The 19,885-nt window shown below is 52.4% G+C and overlaps 1 protein-coding gene across 1 annotated transcript; it reads right to left on the bottom strand.

The window, feature by feature from the left end:
* Positions 1 to 61: 61 nt before the first annotated feature.
* Positions 62 to 18,954, bottom strand: PINK1 (PTEN induced kinase 1). Its single transcript, XM_040229471.1, has 8 exons — positions 18,527 to 18,954; positions 9,680 to 9,967; positions 8,242 to 8,342; positions 6,035 to 6,217; positions 5,374 to 5,537; positions 3,118 to 3,245; positions 2,545 to 2,781; positions 62 to 1,622 (listed from the first exon to the last, which is right to left on the bottom strand). The coding sequence occupies exons 1-8, from the start codon at positions 18,920 to 18,922 to the stop codon at positions 1,356 to 1,358; spliced, it is 1,764 nt and encodes a 587-aa protein (XP_040085405.1). The 5' UTR covers positions 18,923 to 18,954; the 3' UTR covers positions 62 to 1,355.
* Positions 18,955 to 19,885: the final 931 nt, after the last annotated feature.

Genomic DNA, 19,885 nt, shown 5'->3' with positions numbered 1-19,885 from the left:
GGAGTAAAGTCAGGTTAATAAAGGCCAGTGCGGACATCACAGAGATGGGAAAGCTAGGGTAACAGCACTTGACTTTAATATAATTATAGAACTGCTTGGTTGAAAAGAACCTTGCAGCATATTCACCTTGCTTTAGGCCCTGGTTGTGTTCCTAAAAGCACACGTAAAGTTGTATGATCCCGTCTTAACTATCATTGTCTTTATAGTGTGAGGATTACTCTTAAAAGCCAAGTATTCTGTTTGAGGCACTTACATATTTTGCAGTTGTCAATATGCATTTAATTCATCACAATTCCTGTAAGAAATGCTAGTCAGAAGGGACAATCAGCAAGTTCAGAACACTGCCCTGTTAATCTCCATTTCATTAGTCACCGGCACTCTGCTGGACTCAAATCAGCGGCTGCACGAGCTCTGCGGCGATGCTTATCACCAGCACCCAGGGCTGCTCCGGGACAGATGACTGACTGCAGCGGCTCCCGTCTTGGGCCTCACTCACGTGCTGTTCACTCTGACACCTGACTACCCTGACCTGCGTGAACTCTGGCCACAGCACAGGTCTGACCTTACTCAGCTCAGCCTCACCTAACAGAGCCACTCGGCCACCAACTTTTCAGAGGTCTAGGAGGACAGGACTCTGGTCAGTGGTTTACACCCGAGCAGCCTCTCGCCTGGGACAAAGCTCATCCTTTGGATCTGTGTGTCCAGGGCATCACGTGGGTAGCACTGATGCACAAAGGAGCCTGGTGATTGGCTAGCATTTCTCTTGAGGGTTAGGCCCTTTGCGGTCAGTTAAGACGGGGGTGGGGCGGGGGGGTTGGCAAACGGTCTGTGGGCCGGTCTGGCTTGCTGCCTGATTTTTGAAGGCTTACAAGCTAAAAAATGGTTTTTACCTTTTAAGTGGTTGAAAAAATTAAGATTCTTATTTAGTGACACACGAAATTCCAAATCTCAGGGTCCCTAAGTGAAGCTGAACTTGTTCACACATTGAAGGCTGTCTTTGCGCCACGATGGCAGAGCTGAGTAGCTGCAAATGCCTGAACACTAGCCCTCGACAGAACAAGTTTGCTGACCTCTATCGAGAGCAGTGTCTTCATTTCACAGGTAAAAGAACTTGGACGATGCATCAGAATCACACAGCTAGGCAAAATCACACAGCTAGAGCGAGTTAGTGGTTAGACCGTGACCTCGAGCTGCTCCTTCCATCTCCCAAACCTGAGGCCTTCTCTTTGCTGACTCACCCTCCCCATGCCATCTTTCCTCCTGACTCCCCCATCCCCTCACCTAGGAGGCACTTGCTCAGCATTCACAGACCATCACGACACAGATACTGGAAAGTTCTTTTAGTAATTCACCAGCTACAGCAGCTGTCTCGGGGCCGCCCTCCAGGAGTCGAGGAGGAGGGCCGCCTGGCTCAGCGCTTCATACTCCAGGTTGGCCAGAAACAACATCTTCATTTTCGTTTCCACACAGTTCTCCGTCAGCCTGTTGGCCAGCAGAGTGGCGGCCGATTGTTGGAGGAGCCAGCCAATCATCTCATCTAGTTTCAGGTTCTTTGGGGCAAGCGTGTGTTCACCCCAGAGGCTTAAGTGAAGCACGTTAGCAGCCACTCGGGCAGATGGCCTCTGCAACAGGAAGGGGAGCCGGAGCTTAGAGCACCTGTGACGGTCTTCACCCACAGCTTACTTTCAGTGCAGCCTGTTTCAGGGTCTTCCCTGCTCTGGCCCTGAGCATGCTCTTCACCCTTCCTCCTGCAGTACTCTGCACACAGACTGGCTGATTCTACCCACGCCCCAGGCTTTCCCATGGGTATGAATTTGGGGTGGGGTGGGGTATGGGTAGAGGACATTGTTGGAATAGCCTCCCCATCCTGGGCCTTTTTTTTTTTTTTATTAAGGTTTTTTTTTCCATGCAGCATGGCATGTGTGATCTTAGTTGCCCAACCAGGGATCAAACCTGTGTCCCCTGCATTGGAATCTTGGGAGGCCACCACTGGACTGTCTAGGGTGAGGGGAGTTGTCCTAACTTCATGACGGCAGCGCACACATGTGACAGCCTGCTGCCCGTGGTGAGGGGCAAGCGGTAGGGCGGGACCGTGAGCCCTGGTCTACCCATGCTTTTTCCACTCCACGTGCCACTCACACTGGCCCCGCCATTCCTTTTACGGTTTCAAATATGTTAGCCTTTGGAGTAATTTTAAAATGTCCAGATCTCTTAGGAGAGTTCATCCTATCTGTCTGGTTAGATCTCAGCTGATTCTATATCTTCATTAAACATATCTTAAAATTGCCTCTGTTTCCCTCTGAGTAACTTTAAGCAACTAAAGCCAAGAGGAGTTGACTGCTGGAATCCTGACTCCAAACTTGGTGGCCAGCTCCCCTGCTCCTATCTATATTCCAGCCTGTTGTGTGTTCTGTATGTGGCCATCACCTCTGTAAGATAGAGGAGCCGTTTTTCACTCCAGTGCCTGCCCAGCCCTGCCCTTTACTCTAGAACGCAACCTGAGGTTCCCGTCCACACGCCCCCTGTGAGCCTCAAATGCCTCACCTTGCAGGCCTCCCGCTGCAGCAGCGACCTCACCAGGCACCTCACGTCCCACGGCACCCACTCGGGCAGTGCTGGCAGCTGAGCCTCCTGGTAACTGCGGCTTTCAAGGTGGGCCTTGCCCTGGCCATAAAAGGGATTGGGGAGCCCAAAGATTTCGTAGGCGAGTGCACCCACCGCCCAGGCATCCGCCTTGCTGTAGTCGATCACTGCCCTGGGGCCAGGGCAGGCTGTGGACACCTGCTCAGAAAGCAACAAGTGAACAGTCACACTGCTGGTACTTGAAACCTATTTGTGCTCCTGCACGGCACCCAATTCATGCACTAGTCTGGACTCTGTCCCAAGGAACCCAGAATTGGAATGAACTGTAGCTCAGATCCAAGCAAATATGCTCAGCCTGCGTACTTCAGGCTGACAAAACTCATCTCTCCTGGGACATCAGTTCCAGGCGAAGAGACAGGGAGGGGACTTCTGATAAATTATGGCTCAGAAAAGATGAAAGTGTTGAGTAAATAGGGAGGAAACCTGGTGGGAGAGGCTCTGCTGGTGGCGCATGACACGCTCAGTGGGACTCACCTCAGGAGCCATCAGGCAGCCATTTCCGCCGCGGTCCACGTACCAGCTGGTGAAAGGCAACTGCAGGCCGATGCGCTCATCAGCCAGGCAGCAGCCAAAGTCTGTGATCACCAACCAGGGGCAGCCGTCTGTGGGGAGACACGCAGACGTGAGAGGCCGTCTCCTCTCCTCCCTGCACCTTGAGGCCCTCTGATACCTCCACTAAAGCCACCCTCAGGACACGCTGACCCAGGAACAGACTACTGCACAGCTGCACTCATCTCACATGCTAGCAACGTAATGCCAAAATTCTCCAAGCCAGGCTCCAATAGCAAGTGAACTGAGAACCCCCAGATGTTCAAGCTGGATTTAAAAAAGGCAGAAGAACCAGAGATCAAACTGCCAACATCTGTTGGATCATCAAGAAAGCAAGAGGATTCCAGAAAAACATCTGCTTCACTGACTACACTAAAGCCTTTGTGTGGATCACAACAAACTGGAAAATTCTTCAAGAGATGTGAATACCAGACCAGCTGACCTGCCTCCTGAGAAACCTGTATGCAGGTCAAGAAGCAACAGTGAGAACCAGACACGGAACAACAGAGTGATTCAAAATTGGGAGAGGAGTACATCAAGGCTATATATTATCACCCTGCTTATTTAATTTATGTGCAGAGTACATCATGCGAAATGCCAAGCTGGATGAAGCACAAGCTGGAATCAAGATTGTTGGAAGAAATATCAATAACCTCAGATATGCAGATGACACCACTCTTATGGCAGAAAGTGAAGAACTAAAGAGCCTCTTAATGAAGGAAGAGAGTGAAAAAGCTACCTTAAAACTCAACATTCAGAACTAAGATCATGGCATCTGGTCCCATCACTTCATGCAAACAGAGGGGAAACAATGGAAACCGTGACAGGCTTTATTTTCTTGGGCTTCAAAATCATTGCAGATGGTGACTGCAGCCATGCAATTAAAAGACGCTTGCTCCTTGGAAGAACAGCTATGACAAACCCAGAGAGGATGTTAAAAAGCAGAGATATTACTTTGCCAACAAATGTCCATATAGTCAAAGCTATGGTTTTTCCAGTAGTCATGTATGAATGTGAGAGTTGGACCATAAAGAAGGCTGAACACCGAAGAATTGATGCTTTTGAACTGTGGTGTTGGAGAGGACTCGTGAGAGTCCCTTGGACTACAAGGAGATCCAACCAGTCAATCTTAAAGGAAATCAATCCTGAATATTCACTGGAAGGACTGATGCTGAAGCTCCACCTGATGCGAAGAACTGACTCCTTAGAAAAGACCCTGATGCTGGGAAAGATTGAAGGTGGGAGGAGAAGGGGATGACAGAGGATGAGATGGTTGGACGGCATCACCGACTGGATGGAGTTTGAGTAAGCTCCAGGAGTTGGTGATGGACAGGGAGGCCTGGCGTGCTGCAGTCCATGGGGTCACAAAGAGTCAGACACTGAGCGACTGAACAGCAACAAAAGCCACTCTCGGGACAGGCTGACCCAGGAACACAGGCCACCAAGGCCTGGACAGCTGCCCACTCACCAGAGAGCTGAGTGGGACCAGCAACACAGACACGGACATGCCTCCGGGAAGTCAAGGTCCCCTAGCCAAGAACTGGATAAAATCGGTGCATTATCAATTAGTTATCCAGAAAAGGATTCATGCAGACTTCCTTTAAAAGCCAGTTCCTCTAGAATTTAATTGCATATTGAATTATCTTAAATCTTTTTAGTTCAAAATTGACCACATGAGAATCTTCCTGTATTGCAGGGGACAGAAGTTTGATCCCTCGGTCAAGAAGATCCCCTGAAGAAGGGAAAGGCAACCCACTCCAGTATTCTTGCCTGGGAAATCCTGTGGACAGAGAGCCTGGTGGGCTACAGTCCAAGGGGTTGCAAAGAGTCAGACACGAGTTAGCAACTTAACAACAGGAACAAAACAATGACTCTCCTTTACAGAACCCCTAGGCAAGTAGCCACCCAGCTTTGCTTGAATGCTTCCAATGACGGGGAGCTCACTGCTGGAGGCAGCTGGGCTGACATTTAAGCAGTACTTGCTGAAAATATTCTTACAATACAAAGACCAAAACAAAGACCAAAACTCTCCATCTTGAAGGAGAGAGTGCTTATCTCTGTGTACAGAGCTAAGACACAACTTAGAACATAAAAACCAGAAAAGACCCAAAGGCCCCTAAATGTCCCCAAACCTTAAGTCCAGACCGCCCCAAACAACTCGGAGCGGGGCGGGGCAGCTACCTGCATCTAGCTCCACAAGGATGTTGTCGGACTTCAGGTCTCTGTGCGCGACGCCCTGCTGGACCAGGTGATCCACCGCTTCCAAGAGCTGCAGGGTCATCACAGCGGCCAGCCGGGGGCTCGGGCTGTTCCCGCGAAGGTACTGGCGCAGGGTACAGGGGTAGCTGGTGGAGAGCGCAACAGGGCCAGTTACCACGCGCCTAGCATCCCAAGCACCTTACTTCCTGTTAGGATGATGCCCTTTCTTCTGATTCCTTTTCTCCCTAAGTAGCCATTCTGTTTCTATCCACCATCCTGGAATTAGGAAGTAAGAGCTGGGGCCTCACACGTTAGAAGTTACAGGACAGCTGCTTGTTTCCTTAAAACTCACATAGCAATGCCAGGGGCACAGAGATGGAGGAAAGGAGAAGAGTCTATGTTAAAAAAAAAAAGGCAGGAGAAAGGTGAGCATAGAGGGGGCTACTAAGGTACTACGAGCACTAGATGGAAAGTATGACCTGACTGAACATGCACTTGTGTTGTCCTGCAAGGCTGTCCCAAAGGGAAACTGCGCTCCAGGGCAGACATACGCCCTCAGCCTGCCCTTGTCTCCCAAAGAGACAGCGTCCTCTCGCCCATGACCCCAGGCTCCTGGAGGCAGCGACCAGCTCCCACCACTCACTTCTTCATGACAAGGAAGAGAGTCCGCCCATGGCCCAGGCCTGCGGGGTGAAGACGCGGGGGCAGCACATCAGGATAGTCGACCAGGGCTCCTGGCAGCAGTGGCACCGACGAGGTGAAGGCTCGCAAGACCCGGATGATGTTGGGGTGTGGGGCCAGCTGCTTGGGACCTCCCTTGGGTCTTCTGTTTCAGCCGGGTGGGACAAACGTGAGGGAGCAGCAGATACGACACTTGGGATACAATAGTCTGAGGCCACAATCAACACTGACATTCATCTCCACCCATATCTACACCAAGTGTGTGCCAGGTGCAGAGTGGGGTGCTGGAAGGGAAACCCGCGATGACTCATCACACTGGTGACCCCACCATCCATCCACCGTCCGTCCATCCCACGAGGTAGAGCACGGGGCCTGGAAGCGGGCTGCCTGGGGCTGAACCCCACGCCTGCCACTCCAAGTCCCTGGCCACACTGCTCAATGTCTCTTGGCTCAGTCGCAAATGAAAAGGGGAATAGAGTAGTACCATACCCTGTAAGGCGGTTAATAGGACCTGGAATCTCCCTGATCCGGCCCTAGCATAACACTCAGCATGAGCTCAGTCAGCCTCTGAGTGAACCAACACGGAGGCAGCGTGTAGAAGCGATTCCCCCGCACGTCAGGTGCCCTGCCCAGGCCTCTGCTGCTCCGGGAGCCCCAGCCCACTGCCCTGCTCAGAAACAGAGGCTGCACTCGGTCGCCATGGCCGGGGCTGTGCACACCTGACCCAAGGGCAACCAAGGGCCTGCAGTCATGTCCGAGACCCGGTGGTTGGCAGGAAAAAGGGAGAGTCTCTCTGTGGAGTGTGAGGGAAAATTCGGCAGTAACTGCACAGGAAATGGGGCTGAGGTGTTGAAAGGATGCTTTAACGCCGCTTGAGCTCCTCTCTGAACAGTACCTGACGCACATCTCCTGAGCTGTTTTACAGATGTAAAAACCCCCCCAAATGAAGATGCTGACCACTCGATGATCATAAGCCGGTAGCCGCAGACCTCCTGGAGCCTGAGGACTGAGGCTGTTAACCACTGTGACACTGCCCTGTCACCTCACCAACTACCGGAGATGTGTGCATGAGCCGATCACATACCCTGGGGCCCCCTCTCCCTTACGTGCTCTTTAAAAATGCTTTGCTGAAACTCTTTGGGGAATTTGATGTTTGGGGGCCATGAGCCACCCATCGCCTTCCATGGTCCTGCAATAAACCTTTCTCTGTTCCAAACTCTGACATTTTGGTATTGTTTGGCTTCACTGTACCTCAGGCACAGGAGTTTGCTTTTGGTAACAATGCCACGAGGCCTGAGGGAAGCCGGAAGTATAGCTGTGGGCAGGAAATGAGATCGCAGGGTGGCAGAGAGAGGCAGATGGAGTGGAAGCCCAGAGACATTGAGACAACAGGGAGAGCCCCAGGCCCGGGCTGTCCTCCGAGCTGCCTGAGGTCCGAGCTTTGAGCCAGGCCGTGAGTGGCTCTAACAGCTCCTCTGGGGTCCATCCAAACGGGCCCCTGTCCTAGGTGATCAGAGGCGTCAGAGCGTTGTTCTGGCCTGGGGCCATTAGAGCCACTGGGAGAATGAGGATCCCAGCACAAGGCTGTTGGCACCGCAGCGGCAAAGCGCTGCCTGGCTGTCAGGAGAACCCAGGAAAGCGCGTGGCTGCACTGGAGGGGTGTGTGTGTTTGAACGGAAAACTGGAACTGGCCAGGAGGCCTGACGGGGGTCGGACCAGCACTGACCATGCTGGGCTCTGCCACAAAGAGCACTCTTGGGGAATAGGCCATTAAAAAAAAAAAAATCTCTTGGCACCATCAGGTCATGGCAGTTAGTTGTAAAGTGAGTGTTAACCTCTGCTGGGGACAGACAGAATTCAATTCGTACAAAATGGTGGTGCTCTGAGAATTACTTAGGAGTCATAAATCAGATCTGCCCAGTTCAGAAGGATGGGGACTGGTTTTAGATGGCCTTCTCTCCCTGCTCCAGCGTGAGTCAGCCACCTGCATCTCCAGCTGGGGTCAGGCTAGTCTTTCCCAATTATCCGCCAACTGGAAGCCCGTCACTGACTGCACTGATCAGCGGGCGTGTGCTGTGTCTCGGTGTGTGTGTTGCGTCAGGTGCTGTGCCGAGGGCACGGGTGTGGGTGCTGCTCCGCGGCGGGGCGAGGGGGCAGACGGCCGCTTACCCGTGAGTGGCCACTCCATACTCCCCAGCCACGGCCACTCGACTGGCTGGGACCAGCTCCTGGCTCATTGCACTAAAGATGGCTTCGCTGGATGAGCCTGCCTGCAACACATCCGTAACAGGTCCAGAATTAGTCCAGGCCCTCCTTGTCATCCGGACCAGGACAACTACTGCCTAGAACTGGCTTTGACCTTCAAGCTCATCACCTCTCTGAGTGGCAAGCCAAGCCTAGTTTCTCCCAGGAGAAAGGAGGCAGAGGTGCCATTCATGCCAACCCAGAGGATACTGCCCATGCGTCAAACTCTTGGCAGCTCAGGTGCCCAAGGCTGGAGGAGCTGCCGAGATGACCACAGCAGGGGCTCCTCTTCCTGCCACAGAGGCCTCCGGGCACCACCAGGCTCAGACCGGACCACCAAGCACAAACGCTCACCCGTGAAGGCTCCCTTCAGCAGACAGACCGAGCCCAACAAGCCCACCCTGGATAAACTCACGCTGAATCACAGAACAGCCCTCTATCAACCAGCAAAAAGCAACACACAATGAGGAAAAGCACCGTATTTTCCTCATTTCATTATGAACAGCTCTCAGGACTGCAACACCTATAAAGAATCCTTTCAGAATTAAGTCTTTTAGCTTTTGTGAATGTATTTGCTGTCATGCTCCAACCAGTGGGAGTTTTGATGTTAGGACTGGATGCTTCCTGGGGGTGGGCATGGGGTGGGGGTTGGCTACGTGTTGGCTATCAGCCCAGCTTGGAAGCACAGTCTAACAAGCTTCATTTGCCACATCAAGGCGCAGACCACGCCCTTCAGGTCCCAGCAGTGAGCTATGTGGCTGCCCCCCTCAGCCTTGGAGAGAGGCTCCACAGAAAATGCCATCAAGTCTTGATGAGCTTCCTAACCTTCCTCCCACGATGTGATGGCAAGATACAGAAGCTGCTCTAAATGGACAGAAATCTTCCTTTTGGGTGGGAAAAATACTCAACTTGCCAAAGTCTTGAGTTCTGCAAGGGTTAAGAGCAGAGAGCTGGCAAAACAGCCTTGGGTCTGGAGTGTGGTGGGAGGCAGGCTCAGCAGAAGGCACGTGGCCTCTCCTTCCCCACAAGCAGGTCAGGGAGCGAGAGGACAGAGCACACCGCAGCCCTGAAATACACTCATCGGCCCAGACGCCCCGGGCCCTCGCCACTCAGTGTGGCTTGCGGCCCAGCGGCCTGGGAGCTCGTCAGGGAGGCGAGACCTCAGGTGACGCGTGGACAGGTTACAGTCCAAGACTGTAACACTGCTTCAGACTGCTGCACAAGAGCGTGAAGCGCCTGTCCTGTGGAGAATCTTGCTGGTTCCTATTTACTTCCTGGGAAAAAGTTTCATCTGGTTACCACCCCCCACAAGAAGGGGATTTTGAAAAAGGATGACTTTAGAGACGGAAGGCCCCGCCCTTACCGAGATGTTCCACATCATCTTGATGGCCAAGGGGAAGGCCGGGGTCCGTGGGGCCAGCGCCTCCTCTCCTCGTGGAAGGATCTCTGGGCCCTTCCCTGGAAGAAGCTGGCCCAGGCTCTCTGCCTCCTCCAGGTTCCGGGGCAATACAGGCATGGCGGCCTCATAGACGGCAGCGCTGCAGCCCTTGCCAATGGACTGCCCGATCAGATACTCCTCCAGCCGGAAACCCTGCCAGCGTCGGGTGTCCAGTGGGTCTGGGAGCAGCTTGTTTTTCTGGGTGAAGATTGCCTGTGAATAAAACGAGCAGGCACCATGAGCTCGGCAGCCCCGTGAGGCTTCAGTGAAGGGATGGAGTGGTACAGCGAGGCCAAATCTCCACTGGCAGATCGAGAGCTAATAAAACAACCAAACTGGGTGCTACTGTTGGTCCTGGGCTCAAGCCAGCCTGTGTTCTCCCCTAATTCAGAGTAATTCTCAAACTGTCACTTCATGGCAGTCACCACGTCAGTCCAACACAGAACACTGTGTTAGTTAAGAGGTTGCAATTCCCCAGGTCTGCAGCTGGCACACCGCTCCTTTGCTGCCTGTCAGGCTACCAGCACAATCTTGGAGGTTTCTGATTATGGAGATAATTCTTTCTGCAAAGGCCTCGGCAGGTGGCTACTGGATGGTTACCAGGAGCTGTGGACGGGCAGGAGCATGTGGTCACAGCCACCCCTCCCGCTTGTGAATGACCTCGGGCTGCTCTTGCAAGCAAGGGGGGGGGAAATCAGGAGGCTCCCTGGAGCCAGTCATCAGGTCCTGTTGTTGGGCTGAAGCCTGAGGACCTGCAGGTCCTGTAGATGGCCAGCCTGCAGATGGCTGATGAAGGAGCTTGGAGGCAGTGGCAATGACACCCGTGGTTTCCTGGGTGGGGAATCTCATCTGTCTGCAGCAGGCGGCCCTGGAGAAGCATCCCAGTGTGTGTGGCAGACAGCAGGAAGGGCCTGACAGCAACCTTCGCTCCTCTGGGGAGGCGGCGGCTACCATTCACAGGGGGCACTAATGTCAGGGGGGCTCAGTTACCAGGGAAACCGGTGGGTCCTTCACAGCCCTGGAGGTTCGTGACCATCACCAGGGCAGACGTTTCCCCTTAATACACCAGCAGGTGGAGCGGTTGTGGCCTAAGGCTTAGAGCAACCATAGGTGGGGCGGGGGGGCAAACACCTCCTGCGAGGAGGCTGTAGGGGAGCAGGCACTGGTCTAGCTCCCTGGACCTGTAAGCAGGGGAGGAAGAGAGAGCGCGAGAGTGGCTGTCTTGAGCGCCCAGACCACACACTCCACTCCCACGGACCCTGCGCAGCCCTTATCATCTTGGTCCAGCCCTGTGCCGTGATGTCCCTGGGGTCAGGTATGCAGAGGTGCGCTGCAACCAAACACCACAAATGCAATGCAGACACCAGCAGCTCAGAGTCTGGAGAGGCCCAGGGACGCGCAGGAGGACTGAGCATCTTGCTGGAGACCCGCTGATCAGACTCATCTCTACAGACTTTTCTGTTTTTGGCTGTGCTGGGTCTTGGCTGCAGCACACTGGTCTTTGGTGCCGGCCTCTTTAGTTGGGCCACAGGGCTTCACTCCGTGGCATGTGGGACTTTAGTTCCCTGACCAGGGATCTAACCCATGGCCCCTGCACTGGAAGGCGGATTCTAACCCCTGGACCATCAGGGAAATTCCCAGACTTATCTCACAGTTAGGCCACCGTGGTCGCCCAGTCACTGGACAGATTCTCTCTGCTTAGATAAGGGACAAAACGTGGGATGCTTACATTTACATAATATAGGAAAGGTTGTGACTACTAGGCAAAATACCAGCATTGTGAGAGCCCACCCATCCTGTGGTTTTCGTCCTGGCCAGGGCTGTGGGACCACACCGCCGGTCCACTTTCAGTCCCCACAGCCAACACCAGTCCTAGAGAGGCGGTGTAACAGACCCCAGGGTTAACAGAATGGCACCTTTCTCCAGGAGAGGCCCAGATTAATTCCTGTGAGTAGTCTTAGGTGGGGCGGGGCTAGGTAGAAGATCTGGAAGAAGATGAGCTCTGTGAATCTCTTTCTAATCCCATGTCCCTCAGGGTGGCAAGCCCAAACCACCAGGGTCTTATCTGCCAGTCCCTGACAACTTTATATTTCCCCAGGGTGTTGGTCCTGTGCTGAGGGCAAAAGTGAGTTACTGCCCCAGCTGACAGCTGGCAATGGTCCTTTGGTGGTCAACAGCTGAACTTAGAGGGTGTTGACAAGTGGCCTCTGGGTTAATGTGGCAGAAGCAGGAGGATGGTCACTCCTGGGACCATCAGTTATAGCTGGTAGGTCTGGAGTTAGCCTCCTGGGTCACACGTGGTCACACGGTGAGAGAATGGGTTTCACATCTCAATTGTTGCTGAAACAGGTCCTTAATCCCACCCACTGGGCTTCCCTCACAGCTCAGCTGGTGGCCCTGGTTCGATTCCTGGGTTGGGAAGATCCACTGGAGAAGAAATAGGCTACCCACAACAGTATTTCTGGGCTTCCTTTGTGGCTCAGCTGGTAAAGAATCTACCTGCAATGCGGGAGATCTGGGTCTGAACGCTGAGTTGGGAAGATCCCCTGGAGAAGGGAAAGGCTGCCTACTCCAGTACTCTGGCCTCGAGAATTCCATGGACTATATAGCCCGTGGGGTCACAAAGAGCTGGACACGACTGAGCGACCATCACTTTCACTTCCGTCCGTCCCAGTAGCCCAGGTACAGTGGGGCTGTAAGGTAGATGGACATGCCAGTGTATGTTATTTATTTTTTTGGTCCATTTCTGAACTTTGTGGCTGGTAAGGCGGGTTTTTGGTGTCACTCGACGACACAGGTAGGCCTTGGTAATGTCTTCCATCAGCTGTAATGCATCGTAGGCTGCATATCACTGCTGTTCCATCACACTACTATCATTGCTCAGCCCCCTTTCAAAGCTGGGACCAGAAGCCCAAGGGTATGCTTTAATCGTTTTGCCATTGCCACAGGCCCCAAACAAGCCTTTGCAAGAAACTGGCCACATCCAATTCACAAGCCTGTCCCTGAGTTAATAACCCTAAACCTGCATCTAAATTGTTTGGGGATGGTGGGTCAGGGGTATGCTTGTATTTTACAGACAATCCAGGTCCTTGCATTTTGTCTGTATCATCAGCCATCCCTATGCAATCAGATGACCTATGAGCATTGGGCTGCTACATTTAAACAGGAAAGAGACTCCACAGTTAACAGGAAAGCATCAATATAATGGAAGAGAAAGGTATCTCTCACGGTAGTCAGCTGTCACAGGGGCCCACAAGCTGGTGGGCGGCCACCCTGGGATTTCCCCAAAAACTTTCCTTTCCCCAACCAAGCTCCCTGTCCTTTCCCAACATCTTGGTGTTTACAGGAGCTTTCTCAGCCGGCTCACCAATTGTTAGGTTGCACCCAAAGGCCTGCAGGGCTTGTAGTTGCCCTGCCTTCAGATGACCCAAGCAAAAGCCTGGAGACAGAGACAGAGAACCTTACATGACTGCAGAAAAAGGTCCTCGAGCAACACCCCACCGTGTGCAGCAGGCAGGCCCCTGTAGCAGTCTCCACTACTGGGCAGGGAGTGGGGTGGGGGGTGGTGCTGCTATTTACAGGAGGAATTGAAGTCAGGTTGGTTCATCAGTTACCATGGAAACCGGCGGCTGGGGCACGTCCCTCACAGCCCCTCAGGTTAACAACCATCACAAGGACAGATGTTTCCCTTTAACATATTATCAGCTGGGGGATTTTCGCAGAAACTGACAACTGTGGCCAGCGATTTTTATATACGTGAATATTAAAAGACGACTCTGGTCAATAACGATTAGGTAACAAAAGAGGTGTTATTAACGTCTCTGGTCAGTAAGCTGTTAATAAACTAACAGGTGGAGCTGCTCTGGCCCAAAGCTGAGAATAATCATAGCTGGGGCAGGGGGCAAGTGTGTTCCTGTGAGGAGGCTGTAGCTGAAGCAGGGACTGGTCCCACAGGGGATGCACAGAGAGCAAGAGAACCGCCATCTTGAGTGGCCTGACCATACACCTGTCTCCCTGTTTCTGCCTCTTAGGAAGCTGGGGGGCCATTCTGTTTACAGAAAGGAGACACAGAGTACAAGAGTTCTGATGGAATTAGATGGAAGTGTAGGTGGGGGTGCACGGGGAAAGAGGCCATTTCCCCTAAATTGGGATTCTTGCCTACTTCAGGCAGGTGACATCATTCCTCCAGTCACCCAAACTCTACCTTCCTCCTCAAATCCCGTCTCATCTGCTGATCCCTCCCTTTCTATGGCTAGTCACTCGCCTCCAGACTTTCCCACTCATGTCCTTCCTTCACCTGCTTCCGAGTCCAGTGAAAGCCCACTGCTTTCAAATGTCGCAGCAGAACCTAACTGATGGACTTCCTGGTGGTCCAGTGGATAAGAATCTGCCTGCCACTGCAGGGGACATGAGTTTGATCCCTGGTCCGGGAAGACTTCACAAGCCTCAGAGGAACTGAGCCCGGGCCCCACAACTACTGAGCCCGTGTACTGCAACTCCTGAGTCTGTGCGCCCTTAGAGCCCTGCTCCGCGACAAGAGAAGTCACGCAATGAGAAGCCTGTGCACTGCAACAAAGATTAGCCCCCACATGCAGCAGGGAAGACCAGCACCACCAAAAAAAAAAGAGAACCTAACTTATGGGTTATTCAGTCCCTTATCCCGACACTTCCTGTATGAAAATTGTTTTGCAGGCTGGTCTGCACTGCCCATACTGGTCTCTCACACGCCTCTCCCTGAACCTTTGCTCAAACTCTTCCCCTCCCCCTGCCCTCTGGAATATTGTCTTTGCTCTGCCTGCTCATCCCTACTCATCCATCAAGTCCCAACTCAAGCTCCTGCTTCCCCTATAACCAGTGCTGACCACCCAGCCCACAGCAGTCTTTCCTTCTGCAAGATTCCTAAAGCACTGGGAGTCTATAAGCCAGAACACCTCGCATGAGAACTTTTAATGTTTTTTAAAAATGAAAGTCTGTCTTGCCTTGCCAACCAGTTTCTAAATTCTGTGGAGCTGAAGCAGTATCGTGTAATCCTAAGTCAACCACAGTTTTGAGGATGAGATAAAATTTTTAAAGCTTTGTTTTGAAATAAATATAGACTTACAGGAAGCTGCCAAAAAAAAACCAACAAAGCGTCCTGTGTGCCCTTCGCCCAGTCTCCCGCAACTGCCCTCTCACAAGGCACTAGAGTATCAAACCCAGCAAACTGACGACATACCCTCCGGTCAACAAGGCTACAGGTCTTACCCAGTTCTCACCATCTTTTCTAACCCGCATTCACTCGTGTGCATGCCCATGTGGTGGAGCTCTGTGCGATCTCACCCCACCTACAGATTCATGTCGCACCATCAAGACACAGACCTGTTCCATCACAGGAGAATTCCTTTGAGCTGCCTCTTTGTTTTTGCACCACCCTCGCCATGCCCCATGCAACCACGTCCCTGGCAACCACTGACCTGTTCCCTATCTCTACCATTCTGTCATTTCAAGAATGTTACATAAATAGAATCACAGGATGCAACCATTTGGAACTGACTTTTTTCACTAAGCATAATGCCCCTGAGGTTCACTGAAGTTGTTACCTGTATCAATGGCTGATTCCTTGTTATTCCTTATTATTAGCATTCCAGGGTTTAACAATTCAGCAGCTAAAGGATGTTTGTGTGTTTACTATTTTGAGGGATGCAGCCATAAATACTGGTGTACAAGATTTAACAGCCATTGATGGCCACTTGGGTTGCTTCTGCCTTTTGACTAGTGTGAATAATGCTCCTATGAACACAGGTGTGCTAATACTTGTTCAAAGTCCCTGCTTTCACTTCTTTTGGCTATATATGCAGAAGCGGGATTGCTGGGGTCATACAATAATTCTGTTTTTAATGTTTGGGGGACTGGCATACTGTCTCCCATAGCAGTTACTCATGTACAGGTTTTTGTGTGGACATAAATTTTCAAGTCTCTGGGTAAACGCCCAAGACTGCAATGGCTGGGTCATATGATCAATGTATGTTTACTTTTGTAAGAAACTGCAGACTATTTTCCAGAGTGGCCGTACTATTTTAGATTTTCACCATTGGTCCGGTTTCTCTGCATCCTCACAAGCATTCGCTATTATCACTTATTTTTAAAATGTTAGCTGCTCTAATAAGTATGCAGAGATGTCCCGTTGTACTTTCAATTTGCATTTCCCTAACGATTCATGATGTTGAACTATCCTTATTTGGCATCTGTATCTCCTCTTGGTGAAATATATATTCATATCTTTGGCCTATTTTATAAAGGGTTCCCCTCACAAAATGCTTTCCAAATGCATCTAAAGCGACTGGTCTGGTCTACTCCAGGATGACACCATATGCAGTTAGCATTAGAATTAGAATTTTAGCACACAGGCTGCCAAATCTGGTACTCTGATTTTCTTTCCAAAGAAGTCAAATGCAAGAATTTTTAAAATTAACTTGTAATTAATTACAAATTTTAAGACACAGAAGAGTGAAGCGTGAGGCAAGGATGTGGAGATGGTAAGCTTAGGAGGATCTAGCTCCTCAGTTTAGAAACAGCCGCTGTAATTTTAAGTGGTGGTGGTGGTTTAGTCGCTCAGTCGTGTCTGACTCTTTGCGACCCCATGGACTGTAGCCTACCAGGCTCCTCCGTCTGTGGGATTCTCCAGGCAAGAATACTGAAGTGGGTTGCCATTTCCTTCTCCAGGGGATCTTCCCAACCCAGGGATTGAACCCAGGTCTCCCGCATTGGAGGCAGACGCTTTAACCTCTGAGCCACCAGGGAAGTAATTTTAAGTAGGGTTTGTCAAGTTGGCCACCTTGGCTTCTGCCAGCTGAGCTGTAACAAAAGACAGGGGCAGAGAATGGGGCCTAGGCCAGGGGTCACCTGTTGCCTCAAAGGGGCCAGGGCGTAAACATGAGAAGCTCTGGTGATGAGTAACACGACCAGGGCTGAAAGCCAGGAAACATGGGAGCTTAAAGACCAACATTGCTTGGTCTTTAACCAGCTGTGTCCTTGGGCAAATCACCCCACCTTGCACCACCTCAGCGCTAAGCTGTAAAACCCAGGGGCTGTACTAAGGCAGTGAATGGTTCCCAACCCCAGGAAGAATGGCCTCCCTCAAGAGGGGGGAACTATGCCAGCAGATGGCCTTCAGACTTGAACTTAACAATGTTTCTTTGCCGGCTGTCCAGCCTGCCTGTCTGCCCTGCAGTCTGAACTTGCCAGACTCCAGAACAGCAGAGCCAATTCCTTCAAATAAAGCTGCCTTTTAATAAACACATCCTATTCCTTCTGTTTCTCTGGAGAAGTAGAGATTTTGGTTGAGTAGAAACAGAATCCTCTGAGCTCTTTAAAACAGTTAAAAAGCCCAAGAACTAAGCATCTTAGTCACCCTAGATAACTCTACACAGGTTGTTAACTAAAAACCATTAGGCCTGCTGTTTTCTCCTGCTGTTTGGGTTTTTACTTCGGCTTCAGCTATGTCACTAATTGGCTAAACTGTGGAGGCTGCCTGGCTGGCAAGTGGTTAACAACAGCACAGGTTCTGTGAAAGTCAGACTTGTGACTCAGCAAGTTACTTCACTTTTCACCTCCCTGAGTATGTTTTCTCATCCATAAATTGGGGATGACAACTACCCCTGGAATATAAGGGTTAGGAATTAGCTGTCCTTAAATTTTAGAAAATTTACAGAAGGTCATTGGCCTTGGAGCCACATTGACATTGACACTGACGTCGCTCAGTCCTGTCCGACTCTTTGTAACCCCATGGACTGTAGCCTACCAGGCTCCACTGTCCATGGAATTTTCCAGGCAAGAGTACTGGAGTGGGTTGCCATTTCCTTCCCCAGGAGATCCCAACCCAGGGATCGAACCCAGGTCTCCCGCATTGTAGGCAGACGCTTTACCGTATGAGCCACCAGGGAAGTTCAGGAGTTATATAATTAGTATATCTTTCAAACCATGCAGTTTGAGGATGGGAAAGTGAAAGTCGCTCAGTCCTGTCTGACTCTTTTAGACCCCATGGACTGTCCATGGAATTCTCCAGGCCAGAATACTGGAGTGGGTAGCCTACCCCTTCTCCACCGGATCTTCCGGACCCAGGAATCGAACCAGGGTCTCCCGAATTGCAAGTGAATTCTTTACCAATTGAGCTACCTGGAAAGCCCCATTTGAGGAAGGGAAGATAGTAAAACAAAAGTGAGGTCCTGGCCTGGCATCAGGAGATCAGTAATAAATGAGCCTTAATCAGTGATTGCCAAGGAATTCCCAGCTACAAGATAAATAGAATCAGTCCTGAGTATCCATTGGAAGGACTGAAGCTGAAATTCGAATACTTTGGCCACCTGATGCGAAGAATTGACTCATTTGAAAAGACCCTGACGCTGGGAAAGACTGAAGGCAAGAGGAGAAGAGGACGACAGAGGATGAGATGGTTGGATAGCATCACCGACACGATGGACTTGAGTTTGAGTAAGCTCTGGGAGTTGGAGATGGACAGGGAAGCCTGGCGTGCTGCAGTCCATTGGGTCGCAGAGAGTCGGACAAGACCGCGCGATTGAACAAGATTAAGTCTTGACCCCAGTCCCGCCCCGCCCCCAACTCGGACCGCGCCCCCGCACTTAGCCCCGCCCCAAGCCTGGCTCCTGCCCCAGCTTGGTCTCCCCGGGCCCCGCCCCGCACCCAAGTGGGGCCCCGCCCCGCACTTGGCCCCGCCCCACCCCGGTCCTCCCCCTCCCCGACCCCGACCCCGCCCCGCCCGCCGCCGGCACTCACCTGGATCTCCTCACAGGCTGAGGCGGCCCGCCGGCCCTCCGCTTGCTTCTCCTCGATGAGGCCCAGCCCAAGCCCGAAGGCCAGAAAGACAGCGCGGCCGCAAGGGCCCGCACCGCCCCGGGCCCGCACCACGAACTGCCGCTGGAGCCGCTCCGCCAGCCCGGCCACCGACTGGCGGAAGAATCGGTAGCGGCCGGGAAGCCCGAGCCCGAGCCTGCACGGCTCCGTGCCGGGTCCCGCGGCCGGGCCTGGGCGCTCTCCGCGGCCCCAGCCCGCCGCGGGGCCGGGCCGCTCCGGCCGGCCCCAGCCGTAGGCCGGGCCGGGCTTGGCCGTGAAGCGCAGGAGCAGCGCTCGGCCCAGCTGCAGGCCCCGGCCCAGCGCCTGTCGCACCGCCATGGCGTCGCCGCCCGGTCCCTCGGGACCTGCCGGCGTCCGGGGCGCCTGACACAACGCCTCAACTTCGGGGCGGAGCCTCTGCGCAGGCGCGGGCGCCGGTGGGCGGGGCCGTCACCCCGGCGGTTTCCCGGCTGGCCGCGCGAGGGCGCTGTGGCCGTCCCTGCCGGCGCGTTCTTTCTTCAGACTTTTGCCCGCAGCGTCTGAGGCGTGGCCTGTTGAGGACGTCAGGGGTGTGAACTTGGCTGCTTCGGGCGAGATCGACTCATTCAGGAGGGAATATTTACTGAGTAACCCCCATCGTGCCACACTACATTTGTTAATTCTCCCACCAATGAGATAGGAACTCTTTTGTTAATTAAATTTCCCACCAATGAGATAGGAATGTCGTTTTTATAGATAAGAAAACTGAGGCGTGGAAGGGCTGTGAGGGTCCCAGGTCATATGCGGTGTCAGTTCAGTTCAGTCGCTCAGTCATGTCCGATTCTTTGTGACCCCACGGACTGCAGCACGCCAGGCCTCCCTGTCCATCACCAACTCCCAGAGTTCACTCAAACTCATGTCCATTGAGTCGGGGATGCCATCCCTCCATCTCATCCTCTGGCGTCCCCTTCTCCTCCCACCTTCAATCTTTCCCACCATCAGGGTCTTTTCCAAGGAGTCAGTTCTTCACATCAGATGGCCAAAGTATTGGGAGTTTCAGCTTCAGCATCAGTCCTTCCAACGAATATTCAGGACTGATTCCTTTAGGATGGACTGGTTGGATCTCCTTGTTGTCCAAGGAACTCTCAAGACTCTTCGCCAACACCACAGTTCAAAAGCATCAGTGTCAGAACTGAGGTTAAAGTTCACATTGGCCTGGTGGTTGAGTCCTTGTCCCTCAGTGCCCTTAAGCTCCTCTCACAGTGCCTGCTGGTTTCTTAGGGCCCCAGGAGAAATCACACCTGAAAGACAGTGAACTGAGTC

This window comes from Oryx dammah, unplaced genomic scaffold (genome assembly GCF_014754425.2).
Source record: "Oryx dammah isolate SB20612 unplaced genomic scaffold, SCBI_Odam_1.1 HiC_scaffold_27, whole genome shotgun sequence".
NCBI lineage: Eukaryota > Metazoa > Chordata > Mammalia > Artiodactyla > Bovidae > Oryx > Oryx dammah.
The sequence above is the reverse complement of the archived record's forward strand: the minus strand, read 5'-3'. Positions and strand labels throughout refer to the sequence as shown.